The sequence below is a fragment of the Ambystoma mexicanum genome, chromosome 1q (genome assembly GCF_040938575.1).
Source record: "Ambystoma mexicanum isolate Mex_15411 chromosome 1q, UKY_AmexF1_1, whole genome shotgun sequence".
Classification (NCBI taxonomy): Eukaryota; Metazoa; Chordata; class Amphibia; order Caudata; family Ambystomatidae; genus Ambystoma; species Ambystoma mexicanum.
The window spans coordinates 798,214,199-798,230,817 of record NC_090922.1 but is presented as its reverse complement, the minus strand read 5'-3'; the positions used below and the strand labels follow the sequence as shown (position 1 = coordinate 798,230,817).

The following is a 16,619-nucleotide window of genomic DNA, read 5'->3' as shown; positions in this document are numbered from 1 at the left end:
GATCCTTTGTACAGTGCCTTGGTTTAAGGCACTTTATAAAATACAAATAAAATACAAATGCAGCTACACTCTCATTTCAGGTTAACTTCTGTTAGACTTCACTATGCGGGTCTACTCATCTGCCCCATAGAATTCCACCTTCTACTCTGCTTCTGAGGTTTAAATCCCCTGACAACCAAATGTAATACCACAGCTTCAACAATTGGTTTCTTTGTGACTATAAACAGATAAGACAAGATTCCCTTTAGTGCACCTGAGCACCTTCACGTAAGCAAGGCACTCTTTGCCACTCTTGTCTGTCTGCAAAAACCACCACCAAAATGCCTAGAGGATGCAATTCTCCATTTCTCCTTTTGGTTTTGGCAACGAGAGTTATATCAACTTGTAGAGAACAATCACAAGCGATACACTTCACTCTTCTCAACCTTGTGCTCGGGCAATGCTTGTATCCTTCTCAACCTAGGACAATGCTTGCACCACTGTCTTTGGGGAAGGTTTCATTCACTCTTGTTTGGGCAATGCTCGTTTCCCTCTTGGCTTGGGCAATGCTTGTTCTCAACTCACAATTATCAATGTTTTAGTCACTTTGTTTCAGAGTAACAACATATTTAACCACTTTATAATTGACCCAGAGCCTAACCTTTGCCTCAATCACCTTTAGTTATACGCAACCAGTCTCATCTGTTTACCGACATTTAAACATTCAATTAAATTGTTTCTCCGCGTTATGCTTTTACGTGAGAAAAGGAAATAAAGTTTTACTCACATGCAAGTGCTACTTATGATTCTTTCCCATTGTTCAGTCATCAATGGTCGCGTTATAACAGCTTTCACTCATATGCGATAGATCATTTTAGATACTGTTGCCTGCCTGTATTTGCTCTGATGCTCGGTTTCACTCACCAGCTTCTGTGTTACTCCCTTCGCACCATGTAGGGCTTGAACTGCTTCAGGTTTCTCTTGGGCATATACTCTTCCTCTGTAAAGGTGTTCCAACCTCGCCTCGCAGTTAGAGTGTCTCTTGATCTCAGGATCCTCCACTGCAAACCTCTTCTCAGCCACGGTCTCCAGCACGCCTTCTGCTGAATAATCTCTGCAATTAGGCTCACACATGGAAAAGCAGTCTTCCTTCACGCCTTCCACTGCGCAACATCTGCACTTCAGAGTTTGGGGAAACAGGACCCTCTCAGGACAAGCAGTTGAAATCTGCTTGGTCAGAGTACCAGCGACCCTTCTGTTCACCCACTTCTGCCTGCATTGCCAACACTGTGCTGTCTTCTTTTTGCTATAGCTGCACTGACTCCAGCGACAGCTCCATCTAACGACCTGCACTTGAGGCTGGCCTTTCAAGGCTCTCAGCTTCCTTCAGGTGTGGGATGTTCGGTTTAGTTACCCGATTACTGCTGCAACATCGCTCTTCAATGCTCTTCCTCATCCCAGTACTTGGGGGATTATGGGACTCTTAGTCCCAAACAGCAAAAATCATTTTGTTTTCATTAACTTCTTTGTTTTAAATGCAGATCTAGTTTTCTTAAAAGCATCGAACGAAAAATCAATAGGGTTTTATTGGAAAGAGGTAGGCAGTTTGTTAAATCATTATTTATGTTTCCTTTCACTGGACCTTTGGGAGAGAGGGGTATTTTCAATCCTAGAAACGTTAACCGGTTTTCCGTTCCTTATGGTATTTATAAGTGTCACACCAGCTTTGCCCACATGCATGTTTTGGCATTTCCAAAAGGATCTTCCCTTTCGAGGAAAAATACTGTGTCTCATCCCACGGGATCTCCTCACCACACAGGACTTAGTTTCCTCACAGGTGATTCTCCCGCAGTACACCACCCTCAAGGTCAGGAAGCGTCTGCCTTTCCCTGGCCAACTGGAATAAGACTTTAGGCAGGGTTTTAGCAAGGGATCCATAGGATTTATCACACCCAGCCACCTCAGAAAGTCAAATGCCAGTAGATGCTGGGTGTTTTAAAAATCCCATTACCATCTGCAAGATAAGTTGAGCCCTCAACTCGGGAGGCAAAGCCTTCCCAGAGGAAGAGTCCAGAACCACTCCAATGAATTGCAGCTTTTGGGAAGGCATCACCTGAGACTTCTTGAAGTTGAGGGAGAAGCCCAATTTGTGTAGAGAGTGGTAGGTGCTGTTCCAGAGCCTGTTTGGGAGAACGCGCTCTGATCAGCCAATTGTCTAGGTAGGGAAAGATGTGAATCCGTCCCCTCCTTAGATTCGCTGCCATCACTGTCATCAACTTGGTGAAGACCCATTGGGCGGAAGTGAGAATTGCCAATGGTGATTCTCAGGTACTTTCTGTGTTTGGGATGTATAGGCACATGAAAGTACGCATCATGAAGATCGAGTGACACCATCCAATCCTAGAGCTAACGGGCCTGGAGGATCTGCAAAAGAGCGACCATCTTGAATCTGTCCTTCCAGGCGAACGTGTTCAAGCTTCTAAGGTCCCAGATGGGTTGCGGTCCTCTGTCCTTCTCGGGAACCAGAAAATAGGTGGAGTACCGATCTTGGTATTGTTCCGCTACAGGTACCCTTTCCACAGCACCTTTCTCCACCAGGGAAAGAATCTCCTGTAGAAGGAGCGGATCAGGTTCCCAAAGAGATTTCTCACTCGGGGGACAATCTGGGGGCCTTTGCAGAAATGGGAGCCTGTACTGTTAGGCCACCGTCTGGAGTGCCCACACATCTGAAGTAATGCAATGCCATTCTTACAGATGCAGGGTCAACATGTCTCCCACCAGGGTCCTGTGAACAAAGTCCTCAGAGAGATTTTGGGGCTGTGGCCGAGGGCAGTGAGGAGGTGGTGGATGCCGGATCAGATTTTCCCCCACAGCCTCTGGAGGCATGTGAGAACCTTCTTTATCCTCTCTGGGTAGCTAAGCCTCTTCCTCTCTGTTCCTGTCCAAAAGATGAGTAGTAGTGAAAAGAAAGCCCTCTCCAAGCCTGCATAGTCAGGTGTTGTGGCTGACGAATGGCTGTCCCTAAAGGTTTTGCAGCAGCCTTAGAAGCTAGAAGCTTTTGTAAGCGATCCTCCGCATTTGGCGCAAAAAAGGTTGGACCCATGAAAGGGCATGTCCAGAAGCCTTGCTTGGACGTTGGGGCATATCCAGAGTTGCGTGATCACGCAAATCTCCTAATTACGGCACTCAATCCCATACACAGGCTGATGCAGTCTGACAAATCAAGGCCTTACTGAAGGGAGAGGCAGGAAGCCATTGATGCGATTGTTAAACCCATCTCTCAGCTCCCCTTCAGGGATGTTTTCTGCCGCCTGGGAAATTATATTCCATAAAGTGCATGTATATTTTGCCAGAGCACAAGATGAGCTAATCACTTTCAATGCCATGCTTCCTGCTGAGAATAACCTTGTAGGTAGCGCATTGCATCTTTCATCACCCCTATTTGGTGGGATGGTCGGGTAAGCTGCGGCCCTGGAGGTTGAAGTAGACGCCTGCAGCACCAAACTCTCTGGAGCGGGGTGCCTGAAAAGAAAATCAGGGTCAACAGAGGAAGGTCTGTACTTTGTCACTAATTCGTACACATGCAGGAGTGATGCCTGGCTTTTGCCACTTTTCATAATTAGGGTTTTATGGAAAGGCAGCACAGGGTCCTTAGGAGGGCCTCCATCCAGTATGTCTGTAAGGGCATCCTTATTTATGTCCTTTGCAGGACGCCCCCAACCCAAGTATTGAATCACCTTGTTCATAACAGTTCTATATGCCGCATTTGGGTGAGCATTGACATCAGGTGTTTCGAATTTCACCTCAGGGGAGGTATCTAGACCACTGGCTTCCTTCAGGCAGCTAGGTCCTCTTGACGAGATCGAGCAGAGATCAGTTCTTCTGGAACATTAGGTGCTCCAAAACGTTCATACCCAAAGGATATAACAACGTTGTCAACTTCTTAGTCATCCTTAAAAATGGATGCAAAGGATTTGAAGAAATCCCTCTTAAATTGAGGTTTAAAACTCGAAGTTGAATCCGAGGTCTACGTCAAAGGGCCACTCGACCTCGACTCCTTTGACAAAGCAGTCACAGATGCCTTTGGCTTTGATGCTGTCTCTGTGGTAGACATTGTCAACACTACATCCCTGAGGCCTTCTGACTCTGCCTTTTGGGCACACAGGTCGAAGCCTTTGACAATTCCCTGCTGGTCTTGGAAGACGCAGTGGGATTACTAGCCTTTTTCGGCTCTTTCGAAGGAACAGGCGGGGCTGCCTTTGAGAAGAAATCCATCATTGTTTGACAGAACCTTTCCCATTCGGACAATGAGGAACCATGGCGTTGTTTCTTTAACTTCTTACGTGACAATGAAGAAGAGTGACAGGAATCACTGCTGGATCTCAACCGCTTGGTATGTTCGGAGCATTTCTTGGACCTTGCTGAAAACTTGTCTCCCATAGAGATCCTACCTTCAGAAGATTTTCTCTTCGAAGGAGTGGAGAACAGAGACTTTGAAACTGACCGATCTAAAGCAAATTTTAACCACCTCTCTTAAGGCCTTGCTGGCCATCCACTGGCAGGAGCCACACTCAATGACTTCATGCTCCTTGCAGAAGCACTAGAGACATATCCTGTGCAAATCCGTAATCAACATCTTCGAGTAACAGTCTGTACATCTCTTAAAGCCTGTTTTCAGTGTAGACATAGTTCAAATTCAATGAGAATTATGAAGTTCAGAATCGCTGAGGTGAGTTAAACCATTGTGAGAGCATGCTGTGGAGTGCAAAAACAGAACTGAGGCAACAGGTGCAGTGCATGCCTTTTATACTCTCATCGACTTCATGTCCGGAACCAGGAATGGTAACCGCCGATGGACATTGGGTTGAAACTGCACACAGCACTCGTTATCAAAAAATGTCCATGACTGCAAAGCAGGATGAGGATTATATCCAAGAGGAGAAATCTGTGGGAGGACACAATCCATTAGAAAACTAAAACATTAAAACAGATTGGGGGTCAGAAACCAGACACCCACAGTCAAGTAAAGTGGGACTCCACTTATTTAGGCCAGTTTATATTGTTTAGTTATAGTGGTAGGTTGCGCCTAGGATGGAATAGGTTTTGGACATAGGACAGAGTTTTTTGTAAGCCATTCTGACTAGCACCAGTTTATTCTTTTTTTTTAAGCTAGGGACGCATCATCTTAATTATAGGGTTAGTGCGTTTTCCCTTTCCTTTAATAATATGTGTTGACTGTGTCTTCTTGTCCGCCTCCTATGTCTGACATACCACACACACACATAGCATATTCAAAGGACACAACAGTAGGCAAGTAAGTTACTGTGCAATCCTATGAGCCAGTACTTATTCACAACTATATCTACATTAAAGAAATACCAATACAAAATTGTACAATATAACCAAAAGCGCAAGAATAGGACAGAGAAAATCTTTAACAGCAATTTCCAAAACGAGGAAGGGAAATGGATATCAAAATATATACTCAATATATAAAAGCAGCCACATGGATTAACCTTCTACCATCCACGGATAATTTACAAACACACTTGTGCTCCTTTTACACAACATAATATCAGTCAAAGATTTTAGGTTTGCAATTATTTTAAGTCAGAACATGGCTACACAATAGCACGCCAATTCTCCACCTTATTCACTGACCTGCAACAGCGGCATCCAGCTCATCGTCATCTACAGACTCTTGGGTCACATAGCCCACATTGGGGGACAGCGGGTAAGTGGTGTTAAGGTTCAGACCCAGCATGAAGTTATGCACTTTGCCCGCCCGGCCTTCACGGGTATTAAAAAGTGCTGTGTCACTGACCACTGCCATCACCATACGCTGGACCCAACTTGCTTGGTTGTTTCTCTGGTATTCTTCTTCAGCTTCTGTGTTCTCTGTACCTGTGTTGTAAATGTTAAAGTTAATCAAAACTTTGGTCATGATAAGACTATGATTTAAAGGAAATCTAAAGTAAATTCAAGAGGGGACAGATTTCTTCTCATGTACTGTACTAGTTAATATGGTGTGTTATTCAATTGAGGAACTTACCCAAGCTACCACGTAGCACATGCTTTCGGGGACTGCCAGCTTAAAAAACTGCCTAAAACAAGAGGATTTCTGAAAACTTAAGCAAAGACCTGTTGTACTTATTAGCTACAAGGACCAACATGAAAGAATGGCACTGGCCATATTGCACAATATCAAGTTGTTTACCCCTTCCATGTCATTGATGTAGCAAAGGGTGTGGGGGGAGGCGGCGCCGCCCATGTCTTTCTGAAGTTAGAGTGATTTACAAAATACATGAATTCTTTTTTTTAAGTCTGAGGGGCCAGCTCCAGAAATGGTTGAGGCCTCCAGCTCCTCTAATCTGCGCATGACAGGAATTGTTCCTGTGTGCGTGGAGCACAGAGCCAAAGGGTTGCCTGCAGAGGAGTCCCTTGTAGCAACAAATTCACCCAAAAAGGTAATTTTTAAATTTCAGTAAATGTGTTTGTGTGCGTGCATGCAAGGATGTGTGTGTATATGTATATTATGTACCTGACCCCAACACTAGTATGAATAACTTTAAAAAGGGCAATAGAAGGTCTATCATCTCCTGGTCGTGTTTTTTCTTGCTTCCTTTCCAGCTGCTTTCTCTTTAAGGCTGTATCTTCTCCCCTGAGGTTGATACACAAATGTCTGTCTTTAGAATATAGGATTCCTGAAGCTACCTTCCCCGACAGTTTCTTGACGTTTACTTCATAAGCTCATGTAGCTCTTCCCATATACTTGTGGGCTTTGCAATCTCTTTAATGCCAGCTTTACGATAACTTTCCTTAAACTAGTTTCTCACACTAAGGTCTTTACTTGCATGTTTTATGTTCTTGAGGGTTCACAAACCCTAGGTTTTGTATGACCGTATTCAGACTATGAGTCCCCCCTATCCTGGATTTGTGCTATTAGATTCTCTCTTTTATGATTGGTCCCTTTTACAGTCCGATTTCACAACACTTCGTACACTTATCTGTGGTGGGCTCAAGCCTCAATACCCGAGGCTTCTTCCCTTCCTCCCAGGTTGCTTGTCAGGTTCTGTATGGGTTTCAGATACCTAAAATTCAGTTTACTTAATGTTCGACTTTCATACTTGGGACTTTGAGAGTTTTCTCTCCTCCCAATAGTTCGCCCTGGCGGCCTCCCGCCTCTCCCATTCAACATGGTACCTTTTCCGACACAGGGGAACCTCATTGGGCTTGCGCACACTCAGGTACTCGGCTTCTCATTTGCTCTTCTCAATGTCTGGCTTTGTGGGTGTAGCGTTCTCTGCTCCGATGACTTTGGGTGCTGTCTACAGATGTGGGCTGCAGGATTCCCTTCTCTGGTGGGCTCAGAGTCATTCTTTGGGCGTCTCATCCACCACGAAGCAGCAGTGGTCATGCCACCACATTGCAAGGGTCTTAGGTCCCCGTTCTGGCAATGATTCTCCTGTTGCAGCATTCATTGGCTCTGTGTAACATACTGTCTACTCGTCACAAGAGCTAGGTCAAGCAGGACCGAGCGCTGGCGCATTTCCGAGTGTGTGGTCTGTTGGGCAGAAGTTGCCACGTTGATCCAAGATGTTATGGTAATACCAAAAACCCACCTTACACCTGCCAACCAAATGTGAAACTACTCGGAGGCACAATGCAGAGCAGGTCTTCCTGCACCACGAAAGCATGCCCCAGATTAGCGTGACGTAGAAACAGTGCAGGGCACTGGACTGGGGCACCACAGTGGAATTGTAGAAAAAAAGAGGAACAAGGTAGTTTGTAAACAAGCGCAGGAGAAGGAGGCAACACATAGGAGACCAGAACAATAGGCAGAAAGGTAAGGCAAGCCAGGACAGAAGAGCACCTCAGAATGGGTGAACGGAGAGAAGGAGAAAAGCACAAGGAGCGTTTTCAACAAGAGTATTGAGACGCACAGGAACAATGTATCACTGCCTTTTTATGCCTCGGCTTGAGAACAAGGTTGTTGGCTTCCTGTGGCTAGGCAACGCCATTCTGGCTTGCGTGCCTGGGCCGACGGCACACTTTGGCATCCTCGGGAAGCAAAGAAGAATGGTGGCTCCCATCCACCCTGCCTTAGGGTCGTTTTCACTGCTACCAACCCCGGGAAAGTGAGAGAGGAGCCAGGGGCCAGCAGGTAAGTGCGACGCCGCAATGGCAGCCGCCAACGCGCATAAATCCGACAGCCTCCCGGTCCGCGTCTCCCAAAGCATTCATTTATTTATTTAAAGCATTAATGCTCCTGTGCACTGCTAATTACTTGCATCTATTGTAAACCAATTACAAACACTCTTGCTTTTTATCCTATTTTATGCAGTTGTAGAATGCAGCATTTTAACTAATTATTCAAATATTTATCTGGGGTCGAGGGGCATGGGGAGCACCCCTGTATGCCCTTAGGATGGTTTGGGCTCAGTCGCTATGTTCGGTCACTCTGGCAGATTTGTGGAAAATGTTTATGCTGTTTTAATTAAAAAAATAAATTCACCAGCCACCACTGGGTGAGTGACTGGTGGGTGAATGGGTATGAATGTGTGCGTGGAAGGCTGAGGCCCAGACAATGGGCACAGGAACAGACATTTTCTTACATGTTTTAACAGCACTTTTGGCCAAAGTCAACTTGGTGAATGTTATTAAATGGAGTGGTGTTTGGGGAGGGGGGTTTATATCACAAGAGGGCAGGCACTCTGAACATTTTCTATGGTGGGACATTTTTTACTCAAGTAAGGGGCAAGACCACATTGATGTGTGTTCTTACATGAAGGGTTGAGGCATTTGTCCAGCCAAACAAGAAAGTGTTTCCTTTTTGTAGCATTGCACGTTTTACTGATGTTGAGGGCAAAGTCAACTTGAATAGTATTCTTACATGCTGGTGCTCAGGTTGGGCAAGCATCTGTGCATCCAGCAATATCATGTACTCTTTTTGTGGCCGGACATGGGGATACTGGCATTTCCTGGCAGAGCCAGTATGAGCATGCTTTCTTCTGGTATAATTACCAGACATAATATTACGGGTCGCGCAGGAGTTGGCTGGTGCATTTGGGTGCCCGGAGACAGGCATAGCCCCCTTGTTTCTACGCTAGGTGAAACACATTTATATTTTTCAGCTAGTGCAGCGCACAGCGTGCCCCCGCAGCAACAGGATCATCATGCGTATTGTGCATGGCCCACGCCAGCCCGGAGTGTGGCACAGCCCGTGCTTTGTTGCTGGGGCGCTCAGCATGGTTCAAAGATGGGTGTCACACATTTTGTGCTACGCCATTGTTCCATATGTCTAAAGGTTAATCACTGCAGTCACTCTTCCAACTCCTACCTAGACTTGTGGCATGTTACACAGCATGATAAAGAGCCTTTTTCTATGTCAGCTAAAAAACGATGACCAGGTGAAAAAAAGATGTCTGGAAGCATACGTAGCTCTACCCATATCAGTGCCAGTCACATGTTTCCATCACCCAAGGGCTTCCCTTCTACTCTGCGGTCCATGGTGTATGTAGGCAGCAAATTTGAATAATGGGGACTAGGAGTGAAAGAGTCACTGTTAGGAAGAATTCTCTGTTTAGGCTGAATTTCCTAACCTAGTGAGTCCCCCAGCAGCTTTGCTGGATTTTTTGGGGTTTATTTTTTTCTCCTGCCAAGAGTGAGACTTTTACCCTCACTCTTGGACATGACTTGAGAGTGTTTTCTGTGACTTGCTATGTGCTTATGGGCTAGGGGGTAATCTTCCCCATAGGCCATCATTGGTTTTTGAATGTGTGTTACACAGCACCCTCAGTGCAGTAACACAGGGGTGTCCTAGAGACCCCCAAACATAGACTCCACACCCTGGGACTGACTACTGTCTCCCTGGGTCTGTAAAGTTACCATTGACTTTACTAGTCTTAACTTAGGAACTTAACCAGTACAAACCATCTTACTGTGGAAGTACTGGTAGGGGCAATTAGATTGCCCCTGGGTCTGTTGTCGAGGGGGTACTGTCCCGTCCCCCCTCGCCGAGTTCTGGCTGGTGGCAGTGGATAACACGGAAATATTCCACCGGAATATTTCCCAATGGGATTTCCCATTGTTTTTGATGCACCACTTTTTGGTGCAATGTTAAAGATACCGCCGGTTTATTTATTTTATATAAATTCACCGGTTGGGATTTTTTGCCGGAACTCGCCGCCAAAATGGCGTCTAGGTTCACTTCAGTAACCCTGAACCCGAGTCGAGCCTTTGTTCCACTTTTGGCGGGCTTCTGCACAGAAGCCCTCCAAAGTGGTGCCATTCTGTCTGGGTACCACAGGGGGTATGGGAGGGGGTTTAGGCACCCTGGACTGAGTTGCCTTGCCAACTCATGTCGCACTCTAGTGTGATTGGCCCAAGTGGTGAGCCACCCCGCTCACCACTTAGCATGTTTGAGTGACAGCTAGGCTGTATGAATGGGGGTTTGCTGCATAAAAGCAGGGTTTTTGGGACTGGTTCTTCAGAAGTCGCCACAGGACCTAAGAAGCCGAAGAGGGAGAAGCCGAGCCGACCTGCCAAGACGACACCACTGGTGAAGCCTTGCAGAACCGTCTCACCACTTTTCCCGACGACAGAGGAGATCTGCCGCCGGAGAGTCTTCTTCCCTTAACTGGTGGGGACAACCAGTTGCTGCCTTCTTTTCGCCATCCCGAAGCATCTTGTGGCCGCCTTGCCTGTGCCAAGCACCCCGGCAACTGGGATACCACTTTTTACCTCAACCGCGAAAGAGGGGTAAAAATCCTTTGTGACCGGAAAACTCCACGGCTGGCCTCATCCCTGGTAGTGCAACGACCTGCAGCTTTCCTCCACGTCGAGATCACCTCTTCCTCGGGACGACGCCGCAACTTGCACCCACTACCAGGAACGACTACCACCGCTGGAGGAATCTTTCCACTTTTAAAGGTACTGTGTTCCGCCCGGCCTCCCTTGCCACCGATTGTACGGGGTAGATTTAGCCCTCGGCTCTCGAACCTGGGTAGGTCTGGGACAGCCTAACTAAACTTTTCGGAACCGTAGTAAAACCTTTTTTACTCACCTGCAAAGACTTGTGACATTGTGTGATCTTGGGCACATTTTTCGCCTGGCTCCCTCTAAAGCGGGCCCCGAACTAATTCTCCTTGTTCCACCATTGACTGTCTTTGCTAACCTTATGTGAAAAGTGTTTTACCTTACTGCTCTCTTTATTTCTGCCTTTTCCCTCCCTTTTGGTAATACTTGTTGGAGTACCATATAACGTTAAGCGCTCACCTCTGGTTGGAAATAAGTGGTGTTAACTTAGAATTGTCCAACAAATTATTAGGGATGTACATATGAGTAATAGTAACTGTGTTTGACTTTCTTACCTTTTCTAATGTGCTAGTGTAATTTATGAGTGTACCTTTAATAAATAAGTTTATACTTTTACACCTAGCTCTGGTCAGTGTTTGCTTGTGCTACTGTGCCTCTGTACCTATTGTGTATCCTCTGTATACTGCCCAACTCTTCTTGAGGGAAGTCTGACTGCTCAGCCACAGCTACCACAGTGAATCTGTGTGGTGCAGACTGCTACCAAGTGGGTTTACTGCCAACACCTGTAGTCTTAAATCTTTTGCAGTGGTCCCAGAGGGAACTGCACAGGTTTCTGCCTAACAGTCACTAATGTGATTAACGTCCATTTACCCCTAAATCCATTTATTTTCTCCGGCTCGCTGGAAAGATGAAGAGGGTGCACTAGAAGAACAAGTTACTTCTTACCTGGTAACGGTCTTTCGATGGGATGTTCCTCCGACGTGTTCCTTATCTTGATAGATCATCTCCAGCTTGCTGGCCTTGGAAACATTTTTTCAGTAGAGGGCGCTGCGCGTCGATGTCCCTCGAACTGATGTCCCGACAGCCTCCGTATTGGCGCTGACGTCATCATGCGTATAAATAAACTCACGCAGCGTCCGTTGCTCAGTTCCGTTTTGACGTTAACAGTTGTTTTACATGAATTGGTTATTGACCCAGAAGGAGCGTAAGCTGTAACCACAAGGAAAGTTTTACTGAGGGGATGGATGGGAGGGGCGATAAGGAATACATCAGAGGAACATCCCACCGAAAGAATGTTACAAGGTAAGAAGTAACTTGTTCTTCGAAGGGATTGTGTCTTCCGACGTATTCCTCATCTTGACAGACTCTCATAGCAGTGGTGTGTAACTGGAGGTGGGAGTAAAATTGCCATGTTTCCCTTCAAGAATGAACAGAGTGCAATACAGCTTTGCCAAATGTAGTCTCTTGGCTAGAGGAGGAATCCAGGTTGTAAAATCTTGTGAAGGTATGTGCAGACGACCATGTGGCAGCCGCACATATGTCTCGAATCGGTACCCCTCTTTGGAGGGCCGAAGAGGCTGCGATACCCCTGGTTGAATGAGCCCTAATATTTTGAGGAGGCTCTTTCCCTGCCAGTTTGTAACATTCCAGAATGGCTAAAATAATCCATCTGGAAATGGTCTATTTTGTTATTGGTAAACCCAATTTGTGCCCTGCTTGCCTAATCCTAGCAAGTCTGCTGATGTAAAAGCTCAAAGCCCACCTTGGGTCCAGCCTATGCAACCTTTCTTCCTCTTTTCCCGGATGGGGAGGGGGATAAAATGAAGGTAAGGTAATCTTCTGAGTGATGTGGAATTCAGAAACCACCTTTGGGAGAAAATTAGGCTTCACTTGTAGGACAACTTTGTTTTTATGAAAAATTATATGAGGGGGTTTACAAGATGGAGCTTGTAATTCGCTCACCCTCCTAGCAGATGTCAATGCCACTAATAAGACAGTTTTAAGGGTGACAAACCTTAGTGAACAAGAGTGGAGTGGTTCAAAAGGAGTACCCATCAGGAAATTTAAGACTAAATTTAAGTCCCACAAGGGAACTTGGAATGGTCTTGGAGGATAGACATTGGTTAATCCCTTCATAAATTGTATTACTAAGGGTAACTTGAAATATGATGGTCCCTCTGCAGTGCGCTTCAAAATCGATAGCGCTGCGAGATAGCCCTTGATAGTGCCAACCTGAAGGCCCAAATTTGCCAAATAGAGTAGAAAAGATAACACCGTTGGTGTACCACATGAAAAGGGGTCGATATTCTTTTCTCCACACCAGCTGCAAAATTTGTTCCAACAGCAGCAGTATAAAGTCTTTGTTGCTGGCCTTCTTGCCGAAAGCAACACCTCCATGACATCATCTGGGAGGTCCCAATCCTTGTATCTCAACCTTTCAGATACCAAGCGTGAAGGTTGAGGGTTCTGATGTCTGGATGGAGAACCGGACCTCCCTTATGCGAGAGAAGATTCTCCTTGAGTGGAAGACGAATTGGAGGGCAGATGGACATGTCCAGAAGGTCCGGGTACCACGTTCTCCTGGCCCATTCCGGGGTAATTAGGATCATGGCTTTCCGGAACCTTCTCAACCTCCTGATCATTTGAGGAATGACAGGGACTGGAGGAAACGCGTACAGAAGTGGAAACTCCAAGTCCACTACGAACGCGTCCCTTAGAGCTCCCCTCGGGGGAAATTCCCTTGAGCAAAACTGATCGCACTTCCTGTTGATGCTGGTGGTGAACAGATGCACTTGAGGGGTTCCCCAAAGGGTGAAGATCTGTTGAAGGACTTCCTGAGCTAGTTCCCACTCGTGGGAGACTGTACTCTGCCTGCTCAGAACATCCGCTGTCAAGTTTTTCTCTCCGGCTAAGTGAACTGCTGATAGAGAGATTCCTTCTCGGATTGCCCAACACCAGAGCTGCATCGCCTCTCTGCACAGAGGCAGTGATCCGACGCCTCCCCTTTTGTCGAGGTAGTGCATGGCCACTGTGTTGTCCGTCATTATCAGGACATTTTTTCCCTGTACAGATGGCAGAAAAGCCTTCAGCGCTAGTCTGATTGCTCTCAGCTCTAACAGGTTGATATGTAGTCTGGACTCCGATGGAGACCAACGACCGCTGATGGTCAAGTCGTTGGCATGGGCTCCGCACCCCATGAGTGAGGCATCTGTGACTACTGTTATCTCCGGCCATGGTTGCAAAACAGTTCTCCTTTCAAGATGTTCTCCTGGCAGGCCCACCACTGAAGGTCTCGAGCCACCTTGTCCGGAACCTGAAGGAGATCTGTCATTCTCCCTGAGAATTGCGACCACTGAGTTCTTAGTGCCCACTGAAGAGATCTCATTCTCAGGCGAGCCTCTGGCACAAGGAAGATGCAGGATGCCATGAGGCCTAGCAACCTCAAAAAGTCGAAGGCTGGGAGACGTTGGGCATTTTGAAACTTGGTGACCATCTGCAGAGTATCTTGAGCCCTCACCTCTGGTGGCGAGGCTTTTCCCAGGGAAGTGTCCAGGACCGCTCCAATGAACTGGAGTCTCTGTGATGGTATCATCTGTGACTTCTTTAAATTGAGGGAGAAGCCCAGTTTGTCAAGGAAGTGGCAGACATAATCTGCTGGATCTGAGCTTGTTCCAGAGATACAGCTCTGATCAGCCAAGCGTCCAGGTAGGGGTAGACGTGAATCCCTTCCCTCCTTAGACTTGCAGCCACTACCGACATTAGCTTGGTGAGGACCCTCGGGGCGGAGGTCAGCCCAAATGGCAGAACTAGAAATTGATAATGAGAGCCGCCAATTGCGAACCTCAGGTATTTCCTGTGTTTGAGATGGATTGGCACATGGAAATAAGCATCCTGAAGGTCCAGAGATACCAGCCAGTCCTGGAGCTGGAGGGCCTGAAGGAACTGAGAAAGAGTTACCATCTTGAACTTGTCCTTCCTGAGGAACTTGTTCAATTTTCTTAAGTCCAAGATAGGTCTCAGTCCTCCGTCCTTCTTCGGTATTAGGAAGTAGGGGGGGAGTACCAGCCCTTGTTACTCTCCGCTACAGGTACCGGTTCTATGGCACCTTTCTCCAGCAGGTCTACAATTTCCTGCACGAGGAGCGGCTCTGGAACTTTACGACAGCTGTTCCCTGGTGGATGACTCTGGGGAATGCGTAGAAAAGGCAGGCAGTAACCTTGGGCAACTGTCTCCAATGCCCAAGCATCTGACGTAATAGCCTGCCATTCCGTCAGATGTTGAGTTAGCCTGCCCACTACTGGTGTTTTGAGAGGAGAGTCCTCAGAGTGATTTAGAGGCGGCTGATGCAGGTGCCGAGGGTAAAGAGGCACCTGCTGCTGCGGCTTTTGTATTGTTACCCCGTCCACCTCGGGTGAATCTTTTTTGACCTCTTTGAACCGACTGTCCCCTGCCTTTTCTGAATGCGGAATAAAAGCGAAAGGACTTACCTCTCCAAGAGGTTCCTGAGGGGCGATATGGCGTTTGACGGATTGCAGCTCCCAGGGATTTTGCTGCTGCTTTGGATGTCTAACTTTTCTAGGCTGTCATCCGCCTTCTTACCAAACAAAGAAGAGCTGTCCAAGGGCATATTTAAAAGTCTGGCTTGTACATCGGGAGCAAACCCAGACTTCGCAACCACGCAAATCTGCGGGTTGTAGTACTTGCCGCCATGGCCTGATGCTGTCAGCAGAATCAATGCCAGTTTGAAGGGATTCACAGATTGCGTCTTTACCATCCTTAATGATGTTTAGAAACGCTTCCCTTTCTTCTCCCTCTGGGAGGCAGTCAGCCGCTGATGAAGCACACTCCCAAAGTGTATGGCTGAACCATGCGAGCGTACAAGTAGCGTTAATAGATTTCAACGCCATGATACATGCAAAAAAAACTTTTAGCCATAGAGTCGTATCTTTGGTCATCCCGGTCCTGTGGAACAGTAGGGTATGCCGATCTACTGCCTGATGCAGTTGTTGCTTGAACAACCAGACTCTCTGGAGTTGGATGTTTAGACAAAAATTCAGGGTCAGTAGTAGATACCCTATATTTGGCTGATAACTTTTTGTTAACCGCCGGGATAACCTCAGGAGTTTCCCAGTTAGCCAATATTTTTCTTTGTAATGAAGCGTGAAATGGAACCACAGGATCCTCCGGTGGGCCTTTAACTAAAATGTCTGTAAGGTCATCCTGTTGGAATGCAGGTGAAGGTGTAGACCAACCCATGAATTCTATAATTCTTGCCATTAAAATTCTGTAAGGGGTCTCAGCATGTTCCCCTGGGTCTGGTTTGGCAAATTCTATTTCTGGGGAAGTATCTAACCCACTTGACTCATTGTAAGGATTCTCGAAGGTCCTTCAACCTATTTTCCTGAGCGGTAAATTCCTCTGGTTCTGGTGTTGCAGATCTCTTCAACCCAAAGGGTCTTTCTTTATCCAAATCCTCCCCTTCCTCATAAATTGAAGACAAAGGTCTGAAATGATCAGACCTTGGAAATGGCTTAAATCCCATTTCCAGAGCAGAAGGGGCTAAATTTGTCATAATTGGTTGGGAAAACGTCGACGCGGACGTTAAAGGCTTCGAAAATACCAAAAAAGGCGTCAAGAAGATTGGAAGTGGCCTCGAAGAACTCGAGAGGATCGGGATCCTATTCGAGGTTGTCGATGACCTCGAAGTCATGTTAGAGGCCCTGGGTATGACCACTGGCTGTGAGGTAGTGACGGCCGTGGGTTTGCTCTTTTTCGGCGTCGATTCCATCGACCTATGCATCGATGAGCCCTTCGATAATGAC

At 46.7% G+C, this 16,619-nt stretch overlaps 1 protein-coding gene across 1 annotated transcript in view; it reads right to left on the bottom strand.

The window, feature by feature from the left end:
* The window catches only part of PLA2G4A (phospholipase A2 group IVA), a 2,090,704-nt gene that overhangs the window by 320,039 nt on the left and 1,754,046 nt on the right, over nt 1-16,619 (bottom strand). Inside the window, exon 15 of the mRNA XM_069641387.1 lies at nt 5,641-5,883. Within this exon, the coding sequence (XP_069497488.1) occupies nt 5,641-5,883 (243 nt within the window). The remainder of the gene's footprint in view (nt 1-5,640; nt 5,884-16,619) is intronic.